Genomic DNA, 22,770 nt, shown 5'->3' with positions numbered 1-22,770 from the left:
GAGAGGGGGTAAAAATATTTTATATTGCTTTCTTGTTTTAAGATTACTCACGTTTGTCTGTCAATATTCACTGAGCATAATGGTTATTACATTTGTGGGGAAGGTCATCCATTTAACTGGAAGAATATTTTTGTTGATGAATTCAATTAGATTGTTGTCACTGCCCAGCTATTTGTTCATAGTTTCACCAAAATATGTAGTTTATAGTTGGTGGTTGTTTTTCTGACTGTTCTCAGCTAATACATAGTCTGGTGTTGTGTAATCAGGGTTTGGCAGTGGAGACACATATCTTCCATAATAAGAATTAAAATATATTTACTGAGGGATAATAGTATGATATGTAAACCTTTTGATCTGGATTAATATGCTTGATTTTCCAGAGACCTGAATAATTTAGGGGCTTTAGAACTACCATGTCAAATGCTACCTCCTAGATCTGTATAAGAAATTTACTTTAAGCAGGAATTGATATAATAGTTATGATGATTTTACTGACATGTTTCTTTATCATCTGCTAATGGTCGGCTTTGGAGGCTGGTGTTAATCAATCTATTTAGAATGCTCCATCATTGTGTGTCATTAGAATCACATCATTAACAGCAAAGGTTGTATTTACTATTTGCAAAACGATAATCTGACATTTTTTTCCATTAAAGTTGATGTTGCTTTCATTCTTTGACGAGAGCAAGATTGTTATCCATGTAATCAAGCAAAGCATGTCCACTCATGAAGCATCTTCTAAACGCCTGCAATGAAATCGTTCCACAATATAGTCATAGCAGCACTGAACAGTTTATTATCACTATGGGATTCCCCGAGCTGAAGTAATTAGAATGAGTCCACCTGCTTCCTCGTTAAACACATTTTTTTTTCTGGACTGCAAAGAATTTATTTAGACAATAAATTTACAGAATCAACTAATTCCAAGAGTTGAGTTTGGCTAACTTATTAAGATTATCTGAGCATTCGTGTACGAGGTAATTATTTGTTTTGAAAGCTTCAATTATTCAGTTTATTCCCCACCTGTGGCGCCACCCAGTGGTTAGGCCACTTATTGGGTGAACCCTCGCCCCTCAGACTGGCAGGGTCACGTGACTAGGTTTGGCGGGAAGAAGTCGTCATGTGGCTTAAGGGTGTGCCCTGTGAAATATATAGAATTTTGGGAGAACCCTCCCCAGTCGCATGTAAGCTGTTCTTTGTTCAACTTAATAAAGATCACTTTGTTTAACAATACGTGTCTCGTTATATTGGTGACCCCGACGGTTATTTTGGATTTGGATTCGGCGATCGCAAGCCGTCGGTGCTCATGAGCGAAACTCTGATGGACGGTCATCAGCCCTGTCTCTTGTTGGAACATGCCTTTCTGGAGCAGATGCCTGATAACATCCGCTTGCTCCTCGCAGGTGAGAATTTTGAAGAACCTCTGCAGCTAGCGGAGCGTGCGCATGAGCAGTGGCAGTCCACGCGGCAGGGTAGCGGTTAGCTCGATCGGGTGTCGGCAGTTCCTTGGAAGGCCTAGCGACCAGGCCCAGTCTCCACCGGGAGCTCGGCTGCACCGCTGGTCCCAGGTGAGGCCGGTAAAGGGAAGTGGTGTTACTACCATAAACGCTGGGGATCTGCGGCCTGTCAATGCCGCCCGCCCTGCTCGTTTACGGGAAATGCCGGGTCCGACCGCCAGTAATCGCTGCGGCGGTTGGCCAGATGCACCGCCTCTACGCTTGGGACCGACATTCAGACACGATGGTTCCTCGTTGATACGGGGGCGGAGGTTAGCGTTTTGCCCCCATCGGGGATCAACACTAGTTCCGGAAAGCGGGGGCCCTCGTTAACCGCAGCAAATGGCAGCTCCATACGGATGCATGGGGTTCGCACAGTCCCGCTCATCTTTGGCTCTTGCCATTTAACTAGGCCGTTCACGGTTGCCGACGTATCCCAGCCGTTGCTGGACGCCGATTTCCTCCGGGTTCAATCCCTGTTGGTGGATGTGAGGGTGCAGCGCCTCGTTCGTCTGCCATTTTGTTTTCCTGCCTCTGGTTCTGGGCGGTTCCTGTGGTGCCACCCAGTGGTTAGGCCATTTATTGGGCAAACCCTCGGCCCAATGACTGGCAGGTCGCGTGACTAGGTTTGGTGGGAAGAAGTCGTCATGTGACTTTGGGGTGTGCCCTGTGATATATATAAAACTTTGGGAGAACCCTCCCCAGTCGCGTGTGAGCTGTTCTTTGTTCAACATAATAAAGATCACCTTGTTCAACAACACATGTCTCGCTCTACACCCACATTTTTTCCCTTGCTCTGATGACACCACCATTTAGGCATTATGTATTCGTCACCGAGACCATTTAGTCAGGTTACTTGCGTATAACCTAATCGTAAACTCACCCAGCTTTTATACATTACTTTATTGTAATCAGGCTGTTGGTTTTTATGCTCATCTCTGCTCTCAGTATTATTAATGTAAGATCTGATAACTCAGCCTACACCAGACAACAATGCCAGCACTCTATATAAAACATGTTATTTGTCTAATTTGTCCTGTGTTCATTTGAAATTGTGATCAAGATACAGGGTTTAGGTCTCTCTAGAACTAAATCCAAGAACAAAATAGACATCCCAATTTTGTCGTGATGATTTTGTTTACGGTAATTAATACGGTGGGGGGATATTTGATAGTTTGGGGATCTACTTAGAAGAAACTTCTCTCTAGCTTTGCAATACATATTCTCAAAATAATAATGAAAATGGTGGGCACAATTACCATCTTGATATGCAAGGTGGATTGAAAATAAAAGTTCTCAATCCTACTAAGAAAATAAGCTAAGCTCTGATGTGCTTATTTTTTTTCTGAGACTAACCTTGTAACATTTGTGATAGATAATTTTACATAATGTGACATTTTATGAAGGGGTACTAGGAGTGAAATCTAAAGTCCGTGGCCTAAACATGTCCTAAGAATGAACTGCAAAATACCTTTTCTTACTTTTTTGCTAACCTCCGTCTGTGTAATTTTGACCACATAATTGTATCCTTTGCTGTTGAGTCTGCATTTGCAGAACTTAATAGTCATGTATGTGATTTCTACTGATTATTTAAAAAAAATAAATGTCAGCGAATCTTTTGGTATAATTAGATTCAGATGTCAATAGGTGTTGCATTGTTGAACTTCTGTTCCACAGTTTCAAAGTAATGGAATATTGTTGCACAGAAATGAATACCTGAGTGGAAAAAGTAGTTTGATCTCTGAAGGGGAGCTATTTATAGTTACATTGACTCGAGCTGTGGAATTTTTTTTTAACAATTGAAAATGGGCTTTATTATTAGAACTATCAAGTTGTTCTGCTTGACACTTGTAAAATAAGAATTTCTTGTTTGAAAGTGCATGACAAGTTTAAAAAAGAAATTGGGTTTAAAAAAGAAACTAAGTTACAGAGAAAGGTTGAACAAGTTAGGGCTTTATTCTTTGGAGCGCAGAAGGTTAAGGGGGAATTGATAGAGGTCTTTAAAATGATGAGAGGGATAGACAGAGTTGACGTGGATAAGCTTTTCCCACTGAGAGTAGGGAAGATTCAAACAAGGGGACATGACTTGAGAATTATGGGACAGAAGTTTAGAGGTAACATGAGGGGGAACTTCTTTACTCAGAGAGTGGTGGCTGTGTGGAATGAGCTTCCAGTGAAGGTGGTGGAGGCAGGTTCGTTTTTATCATTTAAAAATAAATTGGATAGTTATATGGACGGGAAAGGAATGGAGGGTTATGGTCTGAACGCAGGTGTATGGGACTAGGGGAGAATATGTGTTCGGCACAGACTAGAAGGGTCGAGATGGCCTGTTTCCGTGCTGTAATTGTTATATGGTTATATGGGTGAACACGTACCAGAAGTTCCATAATTGGTGTTTTCCAGGTTTCCAATTACTGAGTTTAACCAGAGTTGTGTGGGAAAAAGACAGTGAAAGAGATGTGCAGAATACGAATGGAAGCATTCATGAACAAGCAGGCAAAATGTAAGGCAGACAACATCCTCTCCGACACCAATTTGCCTTTTATATGATGAGCTTGGTACAATCTGGGCGGTGGATTTTGTCTGTTTTGATCACAACTGATAAAAATTGTTAATACTTTCAAATATTATTCCAATTCATGCTATTCAAAAAACTGTAATCAAATACAGGTACACAACCTTTTATCCGAAAGTCTTGGGACCAGACACTTCTCGGATTTTGGAATTTTTCGGATTTCGGAATGGAAGATTTTTAGAGTAGATTAGGTAGGTAGCAGCCCCAGCCCCAGCTCCACGATGTTGGGAGTCGGCGGCCACAGCGCTGGGATACCAGCGGGGAGCGGGCAATGCCTTACCGGGTCGCCGTGCGGTAAGCTCTGGAGCGCTGTGGCCGCCGACTCCCAACATCGCGGAGCTGGGGCTGTGGGCGTCCGGCCGCGGGTCGCGCTGGATTTGGAACGCCGCGCAGCCAGGGGTAGAGTTGCCGGGGTCGGAGCTACAACCGGCGCCGCCCGCGGCCGGAGGCCCGCAGCCCCAGCTCCGCGATGTTGGGAGTCGGCGGCCACAGCGCTCCGGAGCTTACTGCACGGCGACTCGGTAAGGCATTGCCCGCTCCCCGCCTCTCCGACCAGGTAGGGGACTAAGAATTAAAGTTTCCCCCTTCACATAAAAACCCTCCGAACTAACTGACTAACATTTAAGCAATGATTCATAGATGTTTAAGTGTCTCCCCGGTCTCTGGGGAGGAAGCAGCCGCTACAGTAGTACAGACCTGGGTTGACCGTGGGTCGTTTCGGGTCAGGTTTGGCGCCAAACGCGAGCTTTAGTGTGCAGACGACATCCTGGAAAAAATGTCCGGTTTTCGGAGCTTTTCGGTTTCTGGAACTCCGGATAAAAGGTTGTGCACCTGTAACAAAATTATAGGTAATTGCTATCCAGACTGTAAACCTGATGCAAATGAGTCATCAATGTCTTCAGCTTCACCCTTTTGTTTTGTTGTCCTGCTTTCACATTTAATATGATGGAATTAATTATTTTTACTCTTCTCCATTCCTGTAATTCACAAAGCCAAGAATGATATATCATATCCCAGTTAAAATTGATCCTAAAGGTTGTTAATCTTCAGAAAAATAGACTGATCATGACACTTTATAGATATTAAATAAGCATGGACTGTATACTCAAATCCTTTTAATGTAAGTTATACAAAATCACGTTTTCTACCAGAGGACTCTTCACTTCAGGAATTACTCGCATTTGTTAGAGAATGGACTAATTAAGCTCAGTCAATGGACAATAGGTGCATGAGTAGACCATTCGGCCCTTCAAGCCAGCACTGCCATTCAATGTGATCATGGCTGATCATCCACAATCAGTACCCCGTTCCTGCCTTCCCCCCATATCCCTTGACTCCGCTATCTTTAAAAGCTCTATCTAACTCTCTCTTGAAAACATCCAGAGAACCGGCCCACACTCAGAGGCAGAGAATTCCACAGACTCACAACTTTCTGTGTGAAAAAGTATTTCCTCATCTCCGTTCTAAATTGCTTACCCCTTATGCTTAAACTGTTGCCCCTGGTTCTGGACTTCCCCCAACATCAGAAACATGTTTCCTGCCTCTAGCGTGTCCAAACCCTTAATAATAGTATGTTTCAATAAAATTCCCTCTCATCCTTCTAAATTCCAGAGTATACAAGCCCAGCCGCTCCATTCTATCAACATATGACAGTCCCGCCATCCCGGGAATTAACCTTGTGAAACTGCGCTGTACTCCCTCAATAGCAAGAATATCCTTCCTCAAATTTGGAAACCCAGTCATCATGGGTTTGTCCATGGCAGGTCATGGCTTAGGATCTTTTGAGGAGCTGATGAACGGGATTGGTGAGGATCGGGCATGAATGTTGTCTACATGGATTTTAGTAAGGCACTTGGCAAAGTCCTTCATGGTAGGCTGATCCAGAAAATTAGGCCGCATGGGATCCACGGTGACTTGGTCATTTGGATTCAGAATTGGCTTACTCAAAGAAGACGGAGGATTGTGGCAGAAGGGTTATATTCTGACCTGTGACCAGGGAGTTCTGCAGGGATATCTCTGTGCTGGGACTTCTGCTGTTTGTGATTATATATAAACAACTTGGATGTAAATATAGATGGGTTGGTTAGTAAGTTTGTACACAATACCAAAATTGGTGGAGTTGCAGAGAGTGAGGAAGGCTTTTAATGTATACAGTGGAATATAGATCAGCCTCAGAAATGGCAGAGAGAGTTCATCCGATCAACGGTGAGGTGTTACACTTTGGGAGGTCGAATGTAAGGGGCAAGTATACAGTTAATATCATAACTCTTATCAGCATTTATGTATAGAGGGATCTTAGGTTCCAAGTCCTTAGCTCCCTGAAAGTGGTGTACAGTGGTAAAGAAGGTATATGAAATGCTTGCCTTCATCGATCAGATTGAGTATGCGTCAAGGCCATATTGCAGCTTTATAGGTCTTCGGTTTGGCTGCATTTGGAGTATTTTGTATCATTCTAGAGTTCAAGTTCAAGTTCAAGTGAGTTTATTGTCATGTGTTCCTGTATAGGACAATGAAATTCTTGCTTTGCTTAAACACACAGAAAAACAAAAGTAGGCATTTACTACAAAACAGATAAATGTGTCCATATACCATGATATAAATATATACACACATGAATAAATAAACTGATAAAGTGCAAATAACAGAAAGTGGTTATTAATAATCAGAGTTTTGTCCGAGCCAGGTTTCATAGCTTGATGGCTGTGGGGAAGTAGCTATTCCTGAACCTGGTTGTTGCAGTCTTCAGGCTCCTGTACCTTCCACCTGAAGGTAGCAGGGAGATGAGTGTATGGCCACGATGGTGTGGGTCTTTGATGATACTGCCAACCTTTTTGAGGCAGCGACTGCGATAAATCCCCTCAATGGAAGGAGGGCCGATGATGGACTGGGCAGTGTTTACTACTTTTTGTAGTCTTTTCCTCTCCAGGGCGCTCAAGTTGCCGAACCAAGCCACGATGCAACCGGTCAGCATGCTCTCGACTGTGCGCCTGTAGAAGTTAGAGAGTCTTCCTTGACAATCCGACTCTCCGTAATCTTCTCAGGAAGTAGAGGTGCTGATGAGCTTTTTGATAATTGCGTTAGTGTTCTCGGACCAGGAAAGATCTTCAGAGATGTGCACGCCCAGGAAATTGAAGTTCTTGACCCTTTCAACCATCGACCCGTTGATATAAATGGGGCTGTGGGTCCCCCTCCTACTCCTTCCAAAGTCCACAATCAGTTCCTTGGTTTTGCTGGTGTTGAGGGCCAGGTTATTGCGCTGGCACCGTATGGACAGTTGCTCGATCTCTCTTCTGTGCTCTTACTCATCCCCATCAGTGATACGTCCCACAACAGTGGTGTCGTCAGCGAACTTGATGATGGAGTTCGCACTGTGATTGGCTACGCAGTCATGGGTATAGAGTGAGTACAGCAGGGGGCTGAGCACGCAGCCTTGAGGTGCTCCCGTGCTGATTGTTATTGAGGCTGACACATTTCCACCAATACGAACAGACTGTGGTCTGTGGATGAGGAAGTCGAGGATCCAGTTGCAGAGGATGCGCAGAGACCCAGTTCTGCGAGTTTGATAACCAGTTTGGAGGGGATGATTGTGTTGAATGCCGAGCTGTATTCGATGACTAACAGCCTGACACATGAGTTTTTGTTGTCCAAGTGGTCCAGTGCGGAGTGGAGGGCCAGCGAGATCACATCCACCGTTGATCTGTTGTGGCGGTAAGCGAACTGCAGTGGGTCCATGTTTTTGTCGAGGTAGGAGTTGATTTGCTCCATGATCAGCCTCTCAAAGCACTTCATCACCACCGGCGTTAGTGCCACTGGTCGATAGTCATTGAGGCACGTCACCTTACTCTTCTTGGGCACCGGTATAATTGATGCCCTTTTAAAGCAGGTGGGGACCTCAGAAGTGAGAGGTTGAAAATGACCGTAAAAACTCCCTCCAGTTGGTCCGCACAGGTTTTTAGAACATGACTGGGTATACCATTAGGACCAGGTGCTTTTTGAGGGTTCACCCCTCTGAAGGATTTCCTGACGTCGGCCTCTGTGACTGAGACTGAAATGCCATCACAGCGAATGGGGGATCGGGAAGGCACATCAGTATTCTCCCTGTCAAAGCGTGCGTAAAACGCATTGAGCTCGTCAGGGAGTGATGTTTCACCGACATTCGAGCTGCCTCCTGGTTTCGCCTTGTAGGAGGTGATTGCATTCAGGCCCCGCCACAGCTGCCGAACATCTGTCTCATTGGACAAAGTCAGCATGGATTTATTCATTGGACAAAGTCAGCATGGATTTATGAAAGGTAAATCATGTCTGACGAATCTTATAGAATTTTTCGAGGATGTAACTAGTAGCATGGATAGGGGAGAACCAGTGGATGTGGTATATCTGGACTTCCAGAAGGCTTTCGACAAGGTCCCACATAAGAGATTAGTATACAAACTTAAAGCACACGGCATTGGGGGTTCAGTATTGATGTGGATAGAGAACTGGCTGGCAAACAGGAAGCAAAGAGTAGAATAGAATAGAATAGAATAGTTTCTTTATTGTCATTGTAACATGAACCATGTACAACAAAATTTAAAAATGCCAGCCAGTCAGTGCACCATTCAAACATTTCTAAAAGCTAACGATACATACAAGATAAAATATTAAAAGATAAACAACTAAAATAAATATCACGAAAATAGCACGCATAAACACCCAACCCTCCATCCTTCTGTTGGGTACCGCAAGGCTCAGTGCTGGGACCCCAGCTATTTACAATATATATTAATGATCTGGATGAGGGAATTGAAGGCAATATCTCCAAGTTTGCGGATGACACTAAGCTGGGGGGCAGTGTTAGCTGTGAGGAGGATGCTAGGAGACTGCAAGGTGACTTGGATAGGCTGGGTGAGTGGGCACATGTTTGGCAGATGCAGTATAATGTGGATAAATGTGAGGTTATCCATTTTGGTGGCAAAAACAGGAAAGCATTATATGCCGATGATATCATTTTATATATTACTAATACACAAACGAGTATACCCACCTTAATAACACTAATTGAGGAATTCGGCTCTTTTTCAGGATATAGAATAAATTGGAATAAAAGCGAAATTATGTCTTTAAAACCACAGGATTCGAGACACTTACTAAAATTCCCCTTCAAAATTGCAACAGAAAAATTCAAGTATCTGGGTATTCAAATTACGAGAAGACACAAATCATTATTTAGTGCCAATTTTATACCACAATTAAATAAACTGAATGATACGATTAAATTTTGGAAAACGCTTCCGCTCTCATTGATAGGTAGAATTAACGCTATAAAAATGACTTTCTTACCACAATTAATATATTTGTTTCAAGCGATCCCAATATATATTCCAAAATATTTTTTCAAAAAACTAGATTCCACTATCACTAATTTTATATGGGACTACAGAACACATAGAATTCAACGAAAGCATTTGTGCAAATCTAAAGAAGTTGGGGGTTTATCATTACCTAACTTTATGTATTACTACTGGGCAGTGCATATTAAGAACATAATGTACTGGCTGGATAGTTCCACTCAGCAGTTGGAGTGGATAAGAATGGAGAAAGAGGAGTGCTATCCGCACGATATAGGAACGATCCTGCTCTCATCGATAAAATTGAATAGTATAATATATAAGAAGAACCCAATTATTCACAATATAATAAGAATTTGGAAACAAATAAAAGTATCCTTGAAATTAAATAATTTATCAGTACTAACCCCACTATTGAACAACCCGCATTCAAACCTTCTCCCATCGACAACACATATCAACAATGGGATAGACTGGGAATTAGGAAAGTAGGGGATATGTATGAAGTGGGCAAACTGTTATCATTTCAACAATTAAAATTAAAATTTAAATTGAAGGATAATCAATATTTTAAATATATACAGGTATGTGACTTTATGAAGAAATATACACATAGATTTCAAACTATATTTTTAGACCCTTTAGAAGAAGCAATGAATATTAAGGCTGATTCACAAAAATTAATATCATACTTTTATAATAATATATTAAATAGAGAATCACCCTCAACAGAAGCACTAAGGGAAGATTGGGAACATGAGCTAATGATAAAGATCTCGAAGGATAGATGGGAAAAGTATTTGATGAATACACATAACTGTTCTATTAATGCAAGACATAATTTAATTCAATTCAAATTATTACATAGACTATATTATTCAAAAACGAGGTTGAATAAATTTTATCCAAACGTCTCTCCCAGATGCGATAAATGTTTGTTTCAAAACGCTAATATAACACATTCATTTGTAGGATGTACAAAGTTGAATAAATTTTGGAGTGATATATTTGATATATTTACAAAGCTTTTCAAGTCAAGAATAGAACCCAAAACGGAATGGATTATATTTGGAATAATAGGAGAAGATACCAATTTAAATAAAGATCAAAATGTTTTTTCAAATTATGGGTTAATAATTGGAAAGAAATTGATACTTAAATTTTGGAAAAATACAACCATACCAACTGTTAAAATGTGGATTAGGAATATGATGGACATAGCACGCCTTGAAGAAATGAGACTCCGACTAATAGATAAATATGACCAATTCTTAAGGAGTTGGTCTCCTTTCATCGACTTTTTGGAATCATGTGATGCAGCGGTACCGTAAAGATTGCTGATTTCAGTTCATGATGCGGATAGATCTACATCTCTGAATACAGATTCGAAAAATTCTCTTATAAGGGGCCTTCTCTTCTATTTTTACTTTCCACTTTCTCTCTTTCTTTTTTATTTTTTATATACACACTTCACGTTTTTCTACTCTCTACCATCTATTTTTCTACTTTTTCCTCTTTCTATTTTTTTCTTTTTCTTGTCTTGCTTACTTCATTCTCATAACATAAAACTAGAGGTTGTACATAGAATGGATTACGGTATTACATAGTTGGCACCTAAAATTAGGTTCCACTGTACTGTTTTGTACTGTATTAACTTCTAATAAAATAAACAAAAAAAAACAGGAAAGCAGACTATTATCTAAATGGTGGCCGAATAGGAAAAGGGGAGATGCAGCGAGACCTGGGTGTCATGGTACACCAGTCATTGAAAGTAGGCATGCAGGTGCAGCAGGCAGTGAAGAAAGCGAATGGTATGTTAGCTTTCATAGCAAAAGGGTTTGAGTATAGGAGCAGGGAGGTTCTACTGCAGTTGTACAGGGTCTTGGTGAGACCACACCTGGAGTATTGCGTACAGTTTTGGTCTCCAAATCTGAGGAAGGACATTATTGCCATAGAGGGAGTCCAGAGAAGGTTCACCAGACTGATTCCTGGGATGTCAGGACTGTCTTATGAAGAAAGACTGGATAGACTTGGTTTATACTCTCTAGAATTTAGGAGATTGAGAGGGGATCTTATAGAAACTTACAACATTCTTAAGGGGTTGGACAGGCTAGATGCAGGAAGATTGCTCCCGATGTTGGGGAAGTCCAGGACAAGGGGTCACAACTTAAGGATAAGGGGGAAATCCTTTAAAACCGAGATGAGAAGAACTTTTTTCACAGAGAGTGGTGAGTCTCTGGAACTCTCTGCCGCAGAGGGTAGTCGAGGCCAGTTCATTGGCTATATTTAAGAGGGAGTTAGATGTGGCCCTTGTGGCTAAGGGAATCAGAGGGTATGGAGAGAAGGCAGGTACGGGATACTGAGTTGGATGATCAGCCATGATCACATTGAATGGCGGTGCAGGCTCGAAGGGCCGAATGGCCTACTCCTGCGCCTAATTTCTATGTTTCTATGTTTCTATGTTTGATTCTCCAATACTTCCGATGTCAACAAATACTCCTTTGATGGTTGACCTGCCTCCAGTTTACAAATGACCACATTGGTAACATATCTCCCCACAGCATCGGTTGTCTCGTCTATTGAGATCCATATTTTGTTGCATGCAACTTCATCTCTAATTTTCTGCACAACAATGCTGAAGTTGCTGTCAACATATTTTTTCCGTAATGATGACTCGCTTGGTATATGCACCTCTGTATATTTCTCTAAAAAACCTCTGAGATTTATTTTCCAATTTCTACAGTGGAATTCCAGCATCAATGAATGCCTTGCACAGATCACTCAAACTCAGATTTGTGACTGGAGCCAACAGGAAATGTAGTGAAGAGACAAGCTTGGGTATTTCGCTTAGGTAGTTTACACCCCAGCAGTATCAACATCGACTTCTCTAATTTTAGATAGCCCTTGTCTTCTCCCACCTCCCGCTCTCCCTTCCCAGCTCTCCTTCTAGTTCTACTGTCCCCACCTCTTCCTTTCTTGTTCCCGCCCCCCCCCCCCCCCCCCACACATCAGTCTGAAGAAGAGTGTCAACCCGAAACATTACCTATTCATTCTCTCCTTATATGCTGCCTCACCCGCTGAGTTCTCCAGCATTTTTTGTCTAGCTTCGATTTTTCCAGCATCTGCAGTTCTTTCTTAAATTGATCTTGGAGAAGACTAAACCAGCGGGCAGTGGCACAAGCAAATGAATGACCAACGCTGGAGCCCCCGGTTTCACCCCGGTGGTGGGAATTTTTATTTTAAGTTATACTTTCTTATCACGTTAACAGTAACATTAATAAAACGTCAATGTAATCACAGTACAACTAAAATAGCATGATCTTTTAGCAAAATGGCAAAAAAAAAGGCTGATTTAGGTACTATAAAAAAGACATGAAAAGGCACATGGCAAAATCTTGGCCCTAGTTATCAGAGAGAAAGCTGATAGTGGGAGGAACTGGTCATTCTCAGTTTAGGAGACTATGACTAATGGAGTACCGTTGGGCCTCAGATCTTCACGATCCAAAAGAACAATTTGGCTGAGGGGACCAAATGATTGTGAGTAATAAGGATATAAAGAAGTCTCAAAGTAATGTTGACAAATTGAGTTAGTGGGTGAAAGCATGATCATTGGAATGTTATGTCGAAAATGTGTCTTATACACTTTGCTGTCTGGAAAAAAATGCAGATTTCTTTGTTAAAAGGCAATAAAGTGATGTCAATGTTTGTACCTGTGACTATAGGCCAAATTGCAGGTGCAGCAAATAAGTAGGAGGAAAGATCATTAGTGTCTATTTTGAGAGGATTTCAATACATGAGTAAAGTCCTATTGCAATTGGACGATGCTTTATTGAGACAGCACCTAAAGAATTGTTGAGTAATTGAAGGCATTCCAAATTTCCTTGGTCTTCTGAAGATGAAGAGGCATTGGTGTGCTTTCTTAACCATATTGTCAATGTGGTTGGGCCAGGGCAAATTATTGATGAAATTTGCACCTGGGAACTTGTAGCTGCTGACCAACTCCACATCAACATTGTTGATGCCGACTGGGACAAATATTTTACCCCATTTACTGAAGTCAGTGACCAGCTCCTTTGTTTTCCTGACATTGAATCTCACAATAAAGTCCGACTGAATTTTCTTGTGAAAAGCTGTCTATTCAATGATTTAAATTTCAAAGGAAGTACATTTCAGCTAATGTAAAAAAATTGCTTACCAAAATATTTATATTTTAGAAGCTAGAAACAAGGATGGGCAAATGCTGTTTTACAAAAAAAAGAGAGTGCAGGACTACCAGGCAGCATCTCAAGTGAACATGGATAGGTGACGTTTCAGGCCTGGGCCCTTCTACAGACTGATGGGGCGGCAGGGATGCAAAGAGGTTGTAAGCAGAAAGAGAGGAGGGCAGGGCAAAGGTAACAGGTTGATATGGGCAAAGATTTTTTGATGGGAAGATGGTTGGACAAAGGCCAGAGATGAAAAGATAGGTGTGAGACCGAAGGACTGAATTGTGAAGCGGAAGAAATGTAGGGGAAGGGGAGAAATAGGTGTGAGCCCAGTTGGGGCATAGGGGTGGGGAACTTGTGGGGGGGGGGAATACAGCAAAGGTGAGGGAAGAATGGGGACGTTAGTTACCTAAAATTGGTAATTCAATGTTCATACCATTGGGTTGTAAGCTACCTAAGATGATTATGATGTGCAGTTCCTCCAGTTTGTATGTGTTCTCCCTCTGGCAATGGAGGCTTCCCAGGACAGAAAGATCAGTTTGGGAATGAGAAGAGGAGTTAAAATAGTTGGGCCAAACGATCACCGAGTCTATGCTTGGCACCACCAATGCACGGGAGACCACAACAGGAATACCAAATGCTGTCAACTATATTTATTGATTGTCATAAAGTGTTGGACTCTATACTGTTTCATCTCCCATGAATCTCACATTCCGCAACATTTCTGACCATTGGGTCAGTCTTGGCGGTCAGTGAACCTGAGGACAAGGATCTGCTGTAAGTGACCTTCAAAAGAATGCATGTTGAAATGGATGTGTTGGCCAGGTGAATTATTGGCATTGGAATATCTGCCTCATTTTTTACCTGGTATATTGTAAGAACATTTCTTGAACTCAATAGAAACGTTTTTCTCTATGTGTTATGAGTTTTAAGTATGATCATACTTTTTGAAATCCATGCTTTTATCCAGATGCATTATAGTTTTGCCCTTAAACTTAGACTCAATTTTTTTTGCCACACATGATATAATTACTGGTACATAATTACACAGATTAACTTGATTACAGCTTAATTTAACTTCATAAAAATAGGTAATACATTGCCTACTTTCTGGTTCTTTGGCACATTTCCACTCCTCTGTGGTCTGCAATGCGCTTTGCAAGACAATTATAATTTTCTTCAGTTCAGATGAATTTATTGCCATATACATCAGGTTGCAGTGAAATTCCTTGTTCACATAAAAATTGCAGAGTAAACAGAGTACATACAGCAATGATAAATACAACAATAAATACAGTGACAAGTGCAAAACAGCAGAATGGTGCAAGATTGTAGTGCAAAATTAAAAAAGTGCAAAACAACATAAAATACTAAAACCTAACGAATGAGGTAAAGAGTAAGTGCTATGTAGCAGCACCTCCGGAAATGGGGTGTGATAGCATCAGACAGCTGAGGTTCAGGAATCAGATAGTTGTGAGGAAGAAGCTGTTAAGTCTGGATGTCTGAGCCTTCAAGCTCCCGTATCTTCTCCCAGAAGGTAGAAGAGAGATAAGAGAATGAATAAGTGGCAGGCATCTTTGACAATAATACCATCCTTCCAGATGCAACGCAACACGAAGATGGACAGGATAGAAGATAGTGAAAAACTTAATTTTGCACGCTATCAAGTAAAATCATATAATGAGTGCAATCAAACCACAAGTACAATAGGTAGTGCAAAGTGTAAAACAAATAGAGTGCAAAGTGCAGTGGTACTGCTGCACAGAAAGTCCAAATAAAAAGAGTACAAGGACCGCAACAAACTGGGTTGATAACTGGTCTATTCAAGTGTCTGATAATAACAGAAGAAACTGTCCCTGAATCAAGCTTTTGTGAGAGTGCAGAATAATAGGTCACGGTGGCACAGAGGTAGAGTTGCTGCCTACAGCAAATTGCAGCGCCAGAGACCCGGGTTTGATCCCGACTACGGGTGCTGCCTGTATGGAATTTGTACGTTCTCCCCGTGATCTGCGTGGGTTTTCTCCGAGATCTTCGGTTTCCTCCCACATTCCAAAGACGTACAGGTTTGTAGGTTAATTGGTTTAATTAATTGGCTTGATAAAAAAAGTAAAATTGTCCAAGTTGGCGATATGCAGAGTACTGCCCTGCCGACTACAAAATTCAGAAGGTTCAGAAGGTATTATCCTACCTCATGGGAGAGGGGAGAGGAAAAACTTACCCAGGCGTATGTGGTCCGTTATTATGTTTTCTGAGATATTGTGTAATGTAGACGGAGTTGATTGATTGGAGTGGGAAGGAGGCTGCGTTTGCATGAGAGTATGGACTGCATCCACAACTCGCAGCAATCTTTTGCAATCGTGGGCAAAGCAGTTTGCAAAACAAGTTGTGTGATGCATTCCGATAGGATACTTTCTATGTGCATCTGTAGAAATTGGTAAGAGTCATTTTTAGTTTAGATTAGATACTGAGATACAAATCGGAAACTGGCCTTTTGGCCCACCGAGTCCGCACCGATCAGTGATCCCCGCATACCAACATCATCCTACACACACTAGGGACAATTTTTACACTTGCATCAAGCCAATTAACCTACAAGCCTGTACATCTTTGGAGCGTGGGAGAAAACCGAAGATCTCAGAGAAAAGCCACGCAGGTCACGGGGAGAACGTACAAACTGCACAGACAGCACCCGTAGTCAGGATCGAACCTGGGTCAGTTTTTATGCTGTGAAACTGACTTAAATTAAATAATGTTTTACACTAAAGAATGCAATATTTAAAGGCTAAGACTAAGATAAATTGTTTTTTGTTATAGGATTTGAAACCTGATGATGTTACCAAAACTGCACTTCAGAGCAACCTCAACTGCGAAAAAAAGTGTGTGAAAAGGTAAGACCTGAAACATTTCCATATTGTATTTCTGCATCCCTCTTCCCAATCAAGAACAACTTGAAATAGTCATACTCACACAGTCATACTTTACAAATAATGTGCCAGACTCTTCCATAGACAGGACAGGACAGGACCACCAAACAGTAGCACGGCGGTATGCAGGTGAGAGAGAAGAGCTCTTGAAATTCTCAATATTTAGTCCAGATCTCATAAAAACTCGTTTCAGGTCAAAAGTCGGCCAGAGATCCAGTTGATTCCGCAATGGCCTTCTATCATAAAGATGAAGTGAAGTTTGCTGATTGTATCATGTTAAATTCAATTTTCAGCTCCTCAGCAAACAAACTAGTCTGAAAATGCATGCAACAAGATGTATTCGGCATGGGCTGAAAATTGTCAAGATACATTCATCCCACAAAGGCGCTGAGCATTGATTACATCTAACAAGAGAATCTACCCAACTACCTTGAAATGCAATGGAATTGCTGAGCCCCCCACCAACACTATCTTTATGTTGGGTGTTACCTTTAACCAGGACTTATCTGAACTAACTGATTCAATTATGTTGCCACAAGAATGGGGCAGGATATTGTGCTGTGAGTGATACGCTTGAAAGTCTAGGATGAATGCAGCTCCAGCAATTCAAGAAACCCAATATCATCTACAGCCAGTGTTAAATTGACCATTCATCTCTCCAAACATTCCTTCGTAAATCACTAGTGCAGTAACAACAGTATACCATTTACAAAATATTCTGCAGTTACTTTCCCAGTATTCCAACAGTACTTCCAAAAAACTCCACAATCTATCGGGAAGATGACAAGAGCAACAGGCACAATACCCCCCACCACTACCTGTGGGTTCCAGGTGGTACACCAACCTTCTTTGCAACTGTCTCAAAGGTAAACAATGAACAAATAACTGAAAGCTGAGATGATTTAAAGAGTTATACGATGAGATATATTGAGACACAAATACAGGTATTGCCATTGATCTAAATGAAAGATGAACAGGAAACACATAGAAAATCAATGAAGGAAAGACCTTCAGGCATTACAGGCAACAAAGATGTTTCTGTTTTGTAATAAGCATTGCAATCATAGATCAACTGTGCATATTAATGAAGAAAGATAGATTCTGCTTAAATCTCAGCAACGTCATAGAAAATGTGCCAGTAATTTTCCTTGTGATTACATTTATATAAATTGAAACATTATTCAAACAGTGGTTATGAAGAAAATAGTTGTACGGTAATTTGTACGGTAATTTAAAAGTAATCTACTCTGCACTTGTTAAGATTGGGGGTGATATTATGAATTGATTAAGAATTAAGAACATTTCTTGACTAATTTTCCTCAATAGAGATAATACACTGAAATATATTTGTGATGAATTTGATATTTAGAAGGCAATAAAAGCCTCTGTAGCATGCTTAACATTGTAAAGCTGCACAAGAAGCTGCATGGGAAATATCAAACTAAGCTGACACTGAACCACATGGGGTTTTGTCCAGCATATGTGGTTGCTGTTGTCATGGCTTGACAGGACTTTTGTAGAATGATGACCCAGTTTGACATATCCATAACCAGAGGTCACAGTCTCAAGTTAAGAGATTGGCCTCGAGGTCTTAATTAGTTAGGAAAAAATTGCTTCGCCAAGAATTCATTTTGTTGTCTCAAATTGAGACAATGACAATAAATTTGAATACAATACAATACAATACAAAGTGGGTGAAACCTTAGGATTCTCTACCCAAAACGTTCTATGGAGGTTCACTGGGTGTTCTCAAGGCAGAGGTTCAGTAGGCGATCAACATTAAAGGAACCAAGTCATATGGGATTAGTGCAGGTAAACAATGTTGAGGTCAAAGACCTTTTTGAATGTAGAGCAGTTGTAAGGGGCCAACTGGCTAATATTTTTTTTAAATGTTTTTATGCGAAATTATATTTCTGGATCAAATTTGTTTAGTAAGTAATACTTTTGTCGAAGTAGGTAAAGTTCATTCAGACCTTATGACCCAGCCAATGATTTTCAGTGTACTACAGTGACACTGTTTTGTAAATGGATTAGTCACATATGTTCAAGTAATTTCCATTTCAAATGGAGAAGGCTGCAAAGAATGGAGTATATAAAGGTATACTGAAGCATTGACAGCAACAGGAGATTTCTTCATAAAAGCACACAACATGAAAATCCCAAAGTAGCTACTATCTTTACCGGGCAACCAGGGTAAACCACAATTACATCGCCTTCCTTCCTGCTGCAAAATCTGGGCTAAGATCAGAAGCTTTGAAACAAACTTTAACCGTGCAGTTATTCTACACTTGGTCTCTTCTAATTTAAGAAAAAGTATATTTTGCTTTTAAAAATATCCATAATATTTGTAATCTTTGTGTGGAAGAATATCTGAACTGCAAGGATGTAATGGTGAAGCTTTAACAGACACTGCTGAGGCCACATTTGGAATATTGTGTGCAACTTTGAGCCCATTTCCGAGGGAGGATGTGTTGGCTTTGGAGAGGGCCCAGAGGTGGTTTTCAAGAATGATCCTGGGGGTGATTGGGTTGATATATGAGGAGCGTTTGAAGGTTCTGGGCCAGTTTAGAACTGAAGTTTAGAAGGATGAGAGGAGATCTCATTGAAACCTACCAGGTAATGAAAGGTCTAGATAGAGTGGATGTGAAAGGATGTTTGCCCACATAGAGGCCTAGTTTCACCTCCGCAATGTCGTGGTCGACGACATGTCAGAGCGCTCAACTAAGAGACGGCATCGTGGTTGCTGCCATACTTACAGGACCCACCAGCGCTTGGCAAGTACGACGACCTCAAGGCTCTACTGCTCCGCTCCTTCGGGCTCAGCCGGCCGGAGCGTGCTACCCGTCTCCTCCACATGGATGGCCTCGGCGACCGCAAACCGTTCACCTTGATGAGCGAGATGCTCGCCTTGATGGATGGCCATCGACCATGCCCTGCTCTTCAAGCAGACATTCCTCGAATGGATGCCGGACGATATCCGCTTGCTGCTCGTCGAATCCGACTTCGTCGACCCCATGCTGCTCGTCGCGCGGGCCAACGAATTGTGGTTCATGAAGTGGCAGGATGGTCGGGGGACCGCGCCCACCCGCCAACCGCCAACCACCTGGTCCGTGGTAATCACCAGATCCCTGTGCGCCCGGAAGACTGTTATTCGAGTCGCGTCCTCGCCCCCCCCCCCCTCCCCCCACAGCGGCCTACCTACCTGGATTGGCGCGGCCTTTCCTGCCGGGATCGACCGGAGCTCCAGCAGCGGCGGGACAGCGCTGGAACATCGCGGGGCTGGTGATGCCTTACCGGGGATCGCCGTCTGGAGCCCGGAGTGCTGGACCTGCTGCACCGACATCCTGGAGCTGCGGTTTGCGGAGCTCCCAACGCGGGCGGCGCTGATGGACAGCGCGGGGTCCTGTGACTCTGCCCGGCTCGGCCTGTGGACTCAGGAGCTGCAGACTCCGGCAGCGGCAGGCGGCTGATCGGGAGGTCCGGGCCGCTGAGGAGGAGGGTGCTCACCGTCGGGGTTTGGCGTCGGTGTTCCACCAGCCCTGCGTGACGGCCTGAACATCGGGCCACCCGGGGCGGCGACTGCGGGTGCTCGGAAGGCCCCGACCACGGATGAACACGGAGGGGAGGCTGGCTGGACTATGGTGCCATCCTCACCTTGGTGCCATTTATGTTATGTTGTGTCGTGGACTTTCTGTGTTTGTGCTTTTTTTTAATTCAATTTCAATTTTATTTTTAATATGTTTATCATTTATTTATTATTTATTTATTTATGTGCGTTTTTTTTTTTTTTTTTATGATACTGCCTGTAAGGGAAATTCATTTTGTTGTCTCAAAGTGAGACAATGACAATAAATTTGAATACAATACAAGACGTGCCCAAAGCTGCCACCATCACCCCGTTCGGGCTGTTTGAGTGACTCCGCATGCTCTTCGGTTTGAAGCACACTGCACAAGCGTTCCAGCGCCTAATGGACATGATCGGTCGGGGATTGAACTTTGTCTACATTTACCTCGATGACATCCTGGTCGCGAGTGCTCCCAACTGGAGCACCTCATACACCTGCGGACGCTATTCCAGCGGCTCTGCGGCCATGGACTTATCGTCAATCCCGCCAAGTGCCAGTTTGGACTGCGCACAATTTCGTTCCTGGGCCATAACGTCACCTCGCAGGGCGCCACCCCATTGCCGTCTCAGGTGGAGGCCATCCGGCAGTTCCTCAGGCCGCTAACTGTGAAAGGCGTTTCGTGCCAGCGGCGGCCAGAATCATGCGGCCCCTTTGCCAGTGCCTTGCCGGTAAGCCACGGGAACTTGTGTGGTCCACTGAGGCGGAGGCCGCGTTCGAGCATGCGAATGCAGCGCTAGCTGGAGCCACCAGGCTGGTGCACCCGCCGGCCACTGCCCCGAAGGCTCTCAATGTGGATGCCTCTGATACGGCCATAGACAGGGTCTTGGAACAGCTCATTGACGGACGCTGGCAGCCGCTGGCCTTTTTCAGCCGTCAACTGAGGCCCCCCCAAAGCGCAACTGTAGTGCATTTGACCGAGAGCTCCTCGCCCTCTTCCTGGCCATCCGGCACTTTCGCTACTTCCTGGAGGGCAGGCCCTTCACCGCCTTTACCGACCACAAGCCCTTGACATTTACCTTGGGTAAGGTGTCTGACCCATGGTCCGCCCGGCTGCAATGACACCTGGCATTCGTCTCGGAATTTACAACGAACGTTCGGCACGTGGCTGGGAAGTCCAACGCAGTCGCCGATGCCCTGTGCCGCCCGGCCCTCCCAGCGGTAGCGGCTGTGGACCACGGTGTGGATTACGTGGAGTTGGTTGCAGCACAGCGCGCGGCCGACGGGATGGCGGACTACAGACAGCCGTTTCTGGGATGGGGTTGGCCGACGTTCCATTCGGTCCCACGGGAGCATTGGTGCTGTGCGACGTCTCCACCGGGTGACCTCGGCCCGTGGATCCCATCTCCTGACGCCGCCAGATTTTCGACGCCATCCAAGGCGTGGCCCACCGTTCAATCCGGGAGACTTCCGCGCGGTGGCGGACAAATTCGTTTGGCCTCCGCAAACTGGTCGCGGCATGGACTAGGGCCTGCGTCCCCTGCCATGTGCGAGCCCCGGTGCAAAACTTTGTGGTTCCCTCAGGTCACTTCCATCACATTCACGTGGATTTAGTGGCCCGTTGCCACCGTCTCACGGCGCCACGCATCTACTCATGGTGGTGGATCGATTCACGAGGTGGCCCGAGGCTATCCCGCTGTCAGACACCGGGCACTCGCGGCCAATTGGATTGCTTGGTTTGAGGTTCCGGAAGATATTACAACCGACTATAGTGCATTGGACCGAGAGCTCTGGCGGTGTTGGTGAGTCTCCGTCAGCGAGTGGGCAGCCTGGCTCCTCGCCGCATGGAACAACCCCAGTCCATGTGCCACCGTATCTTAAAAACTGCTTGTTCGTTTTTGTTCGCAGGGATGCCCACCGATCTCCGCTCCAGCGAGTTTACAAGGGGCTGTTCCGGGTGTTGCGTGCTGGCCTCGCTACGTTTACGTTGGATGTGGGGGGCCGTGAGGACATCGTCTATGTCGCCCGGGTCAAGCCGGCCCATGTGGACGTGGACGCGCAGCCCCGGCGTAGAGGTCGTCCGCCGGACGATTGTGCCTGTTTCCCCCAAACCGGTTGTACTCGTTCCTTCCGCCCAGTTGTGGTCGTGTTCTGGTCCTGTTCGGCCTGTCCCTCTTGTTACGCCCGCCTCGCCTCCGCTCGGATTCTCATGAGTGCGGGTGTTCTATTGGCAATCCGTTTTTGATTTAACTGTCAATAACTGTCAGTCTAGCGTCCACACTTGTGGAAGCAACATTATTTTTGGCTGTCTTATTTGACTCGGGTGACTCATTGTATGTGTTCTAAAATAACGGACTTTTTGTACACCCTAAAGCCTCGACTCGCCAAACAATCTTGTTTAAACATTGAAGTGATTTACTGAAATTGTTCCACACATTGTAGATAACTGTAATAAAGTAATTTACTGAAATTATTCCACAATCAATTATGTCATCATGTAATGACCACTTCAACGTTTAAACAAGATTATTTTTGTATGTTCCAGCCTTCACAATCCATGCTGCCTCTCAGCAGTTATCACAAATTTATTCAAATGCTATGATTTTCAATTCTGTGCATTTATTACTTATTCTGATAATGGTACCTAATTCCAAATGCACAGCTTAGTTTATAATCTGAA

General features: G+C 43.5%; 1 protein-coding gene across 1 annotated transcript in view; it reads left to right on the top strand.

The window, feature by feature from the left end:
• srfbp1 (serum response factor binding protein 1) overlaps nucleotides 1-22,770 on the top strand; it is a 233,218-nt gene that overhangs the window by 120,212 nt on the left and 90,236 nt on the right. Inside the window, exon 4 of the mRNA XM_055633138.1 lies at nucleotides 16,418-16,483. Coding sequence (XP_055489113.1) covers nucleotides 16,418-16,483 — 66 coding nt within the window. The remainder of the gene's footprint in view (nucleotides 1-16,417; nucleotides 16,484-22,770) is intronic.

Source organism: Leucoraja erinacea, chromosome 3 (assembly GCF_028641065.1).
Source record: "Leucoraja erinacea ecotype New England chromosome 3, Leri_hhj_1, whole genome shotgun sequence".
Classification (NCBI taxonomy): domain Eukaryota; kingdom Metazoa; phylum Chordata; class Chondrichthyes; order Rajiformes; family Rajidae; genus Leucoraja; species Leucoraja erinaceus.
Note: the sequence above shows the minus strand (reverse complement) of the source record. Positions and strands in the feature narration are given on the sequence as shown.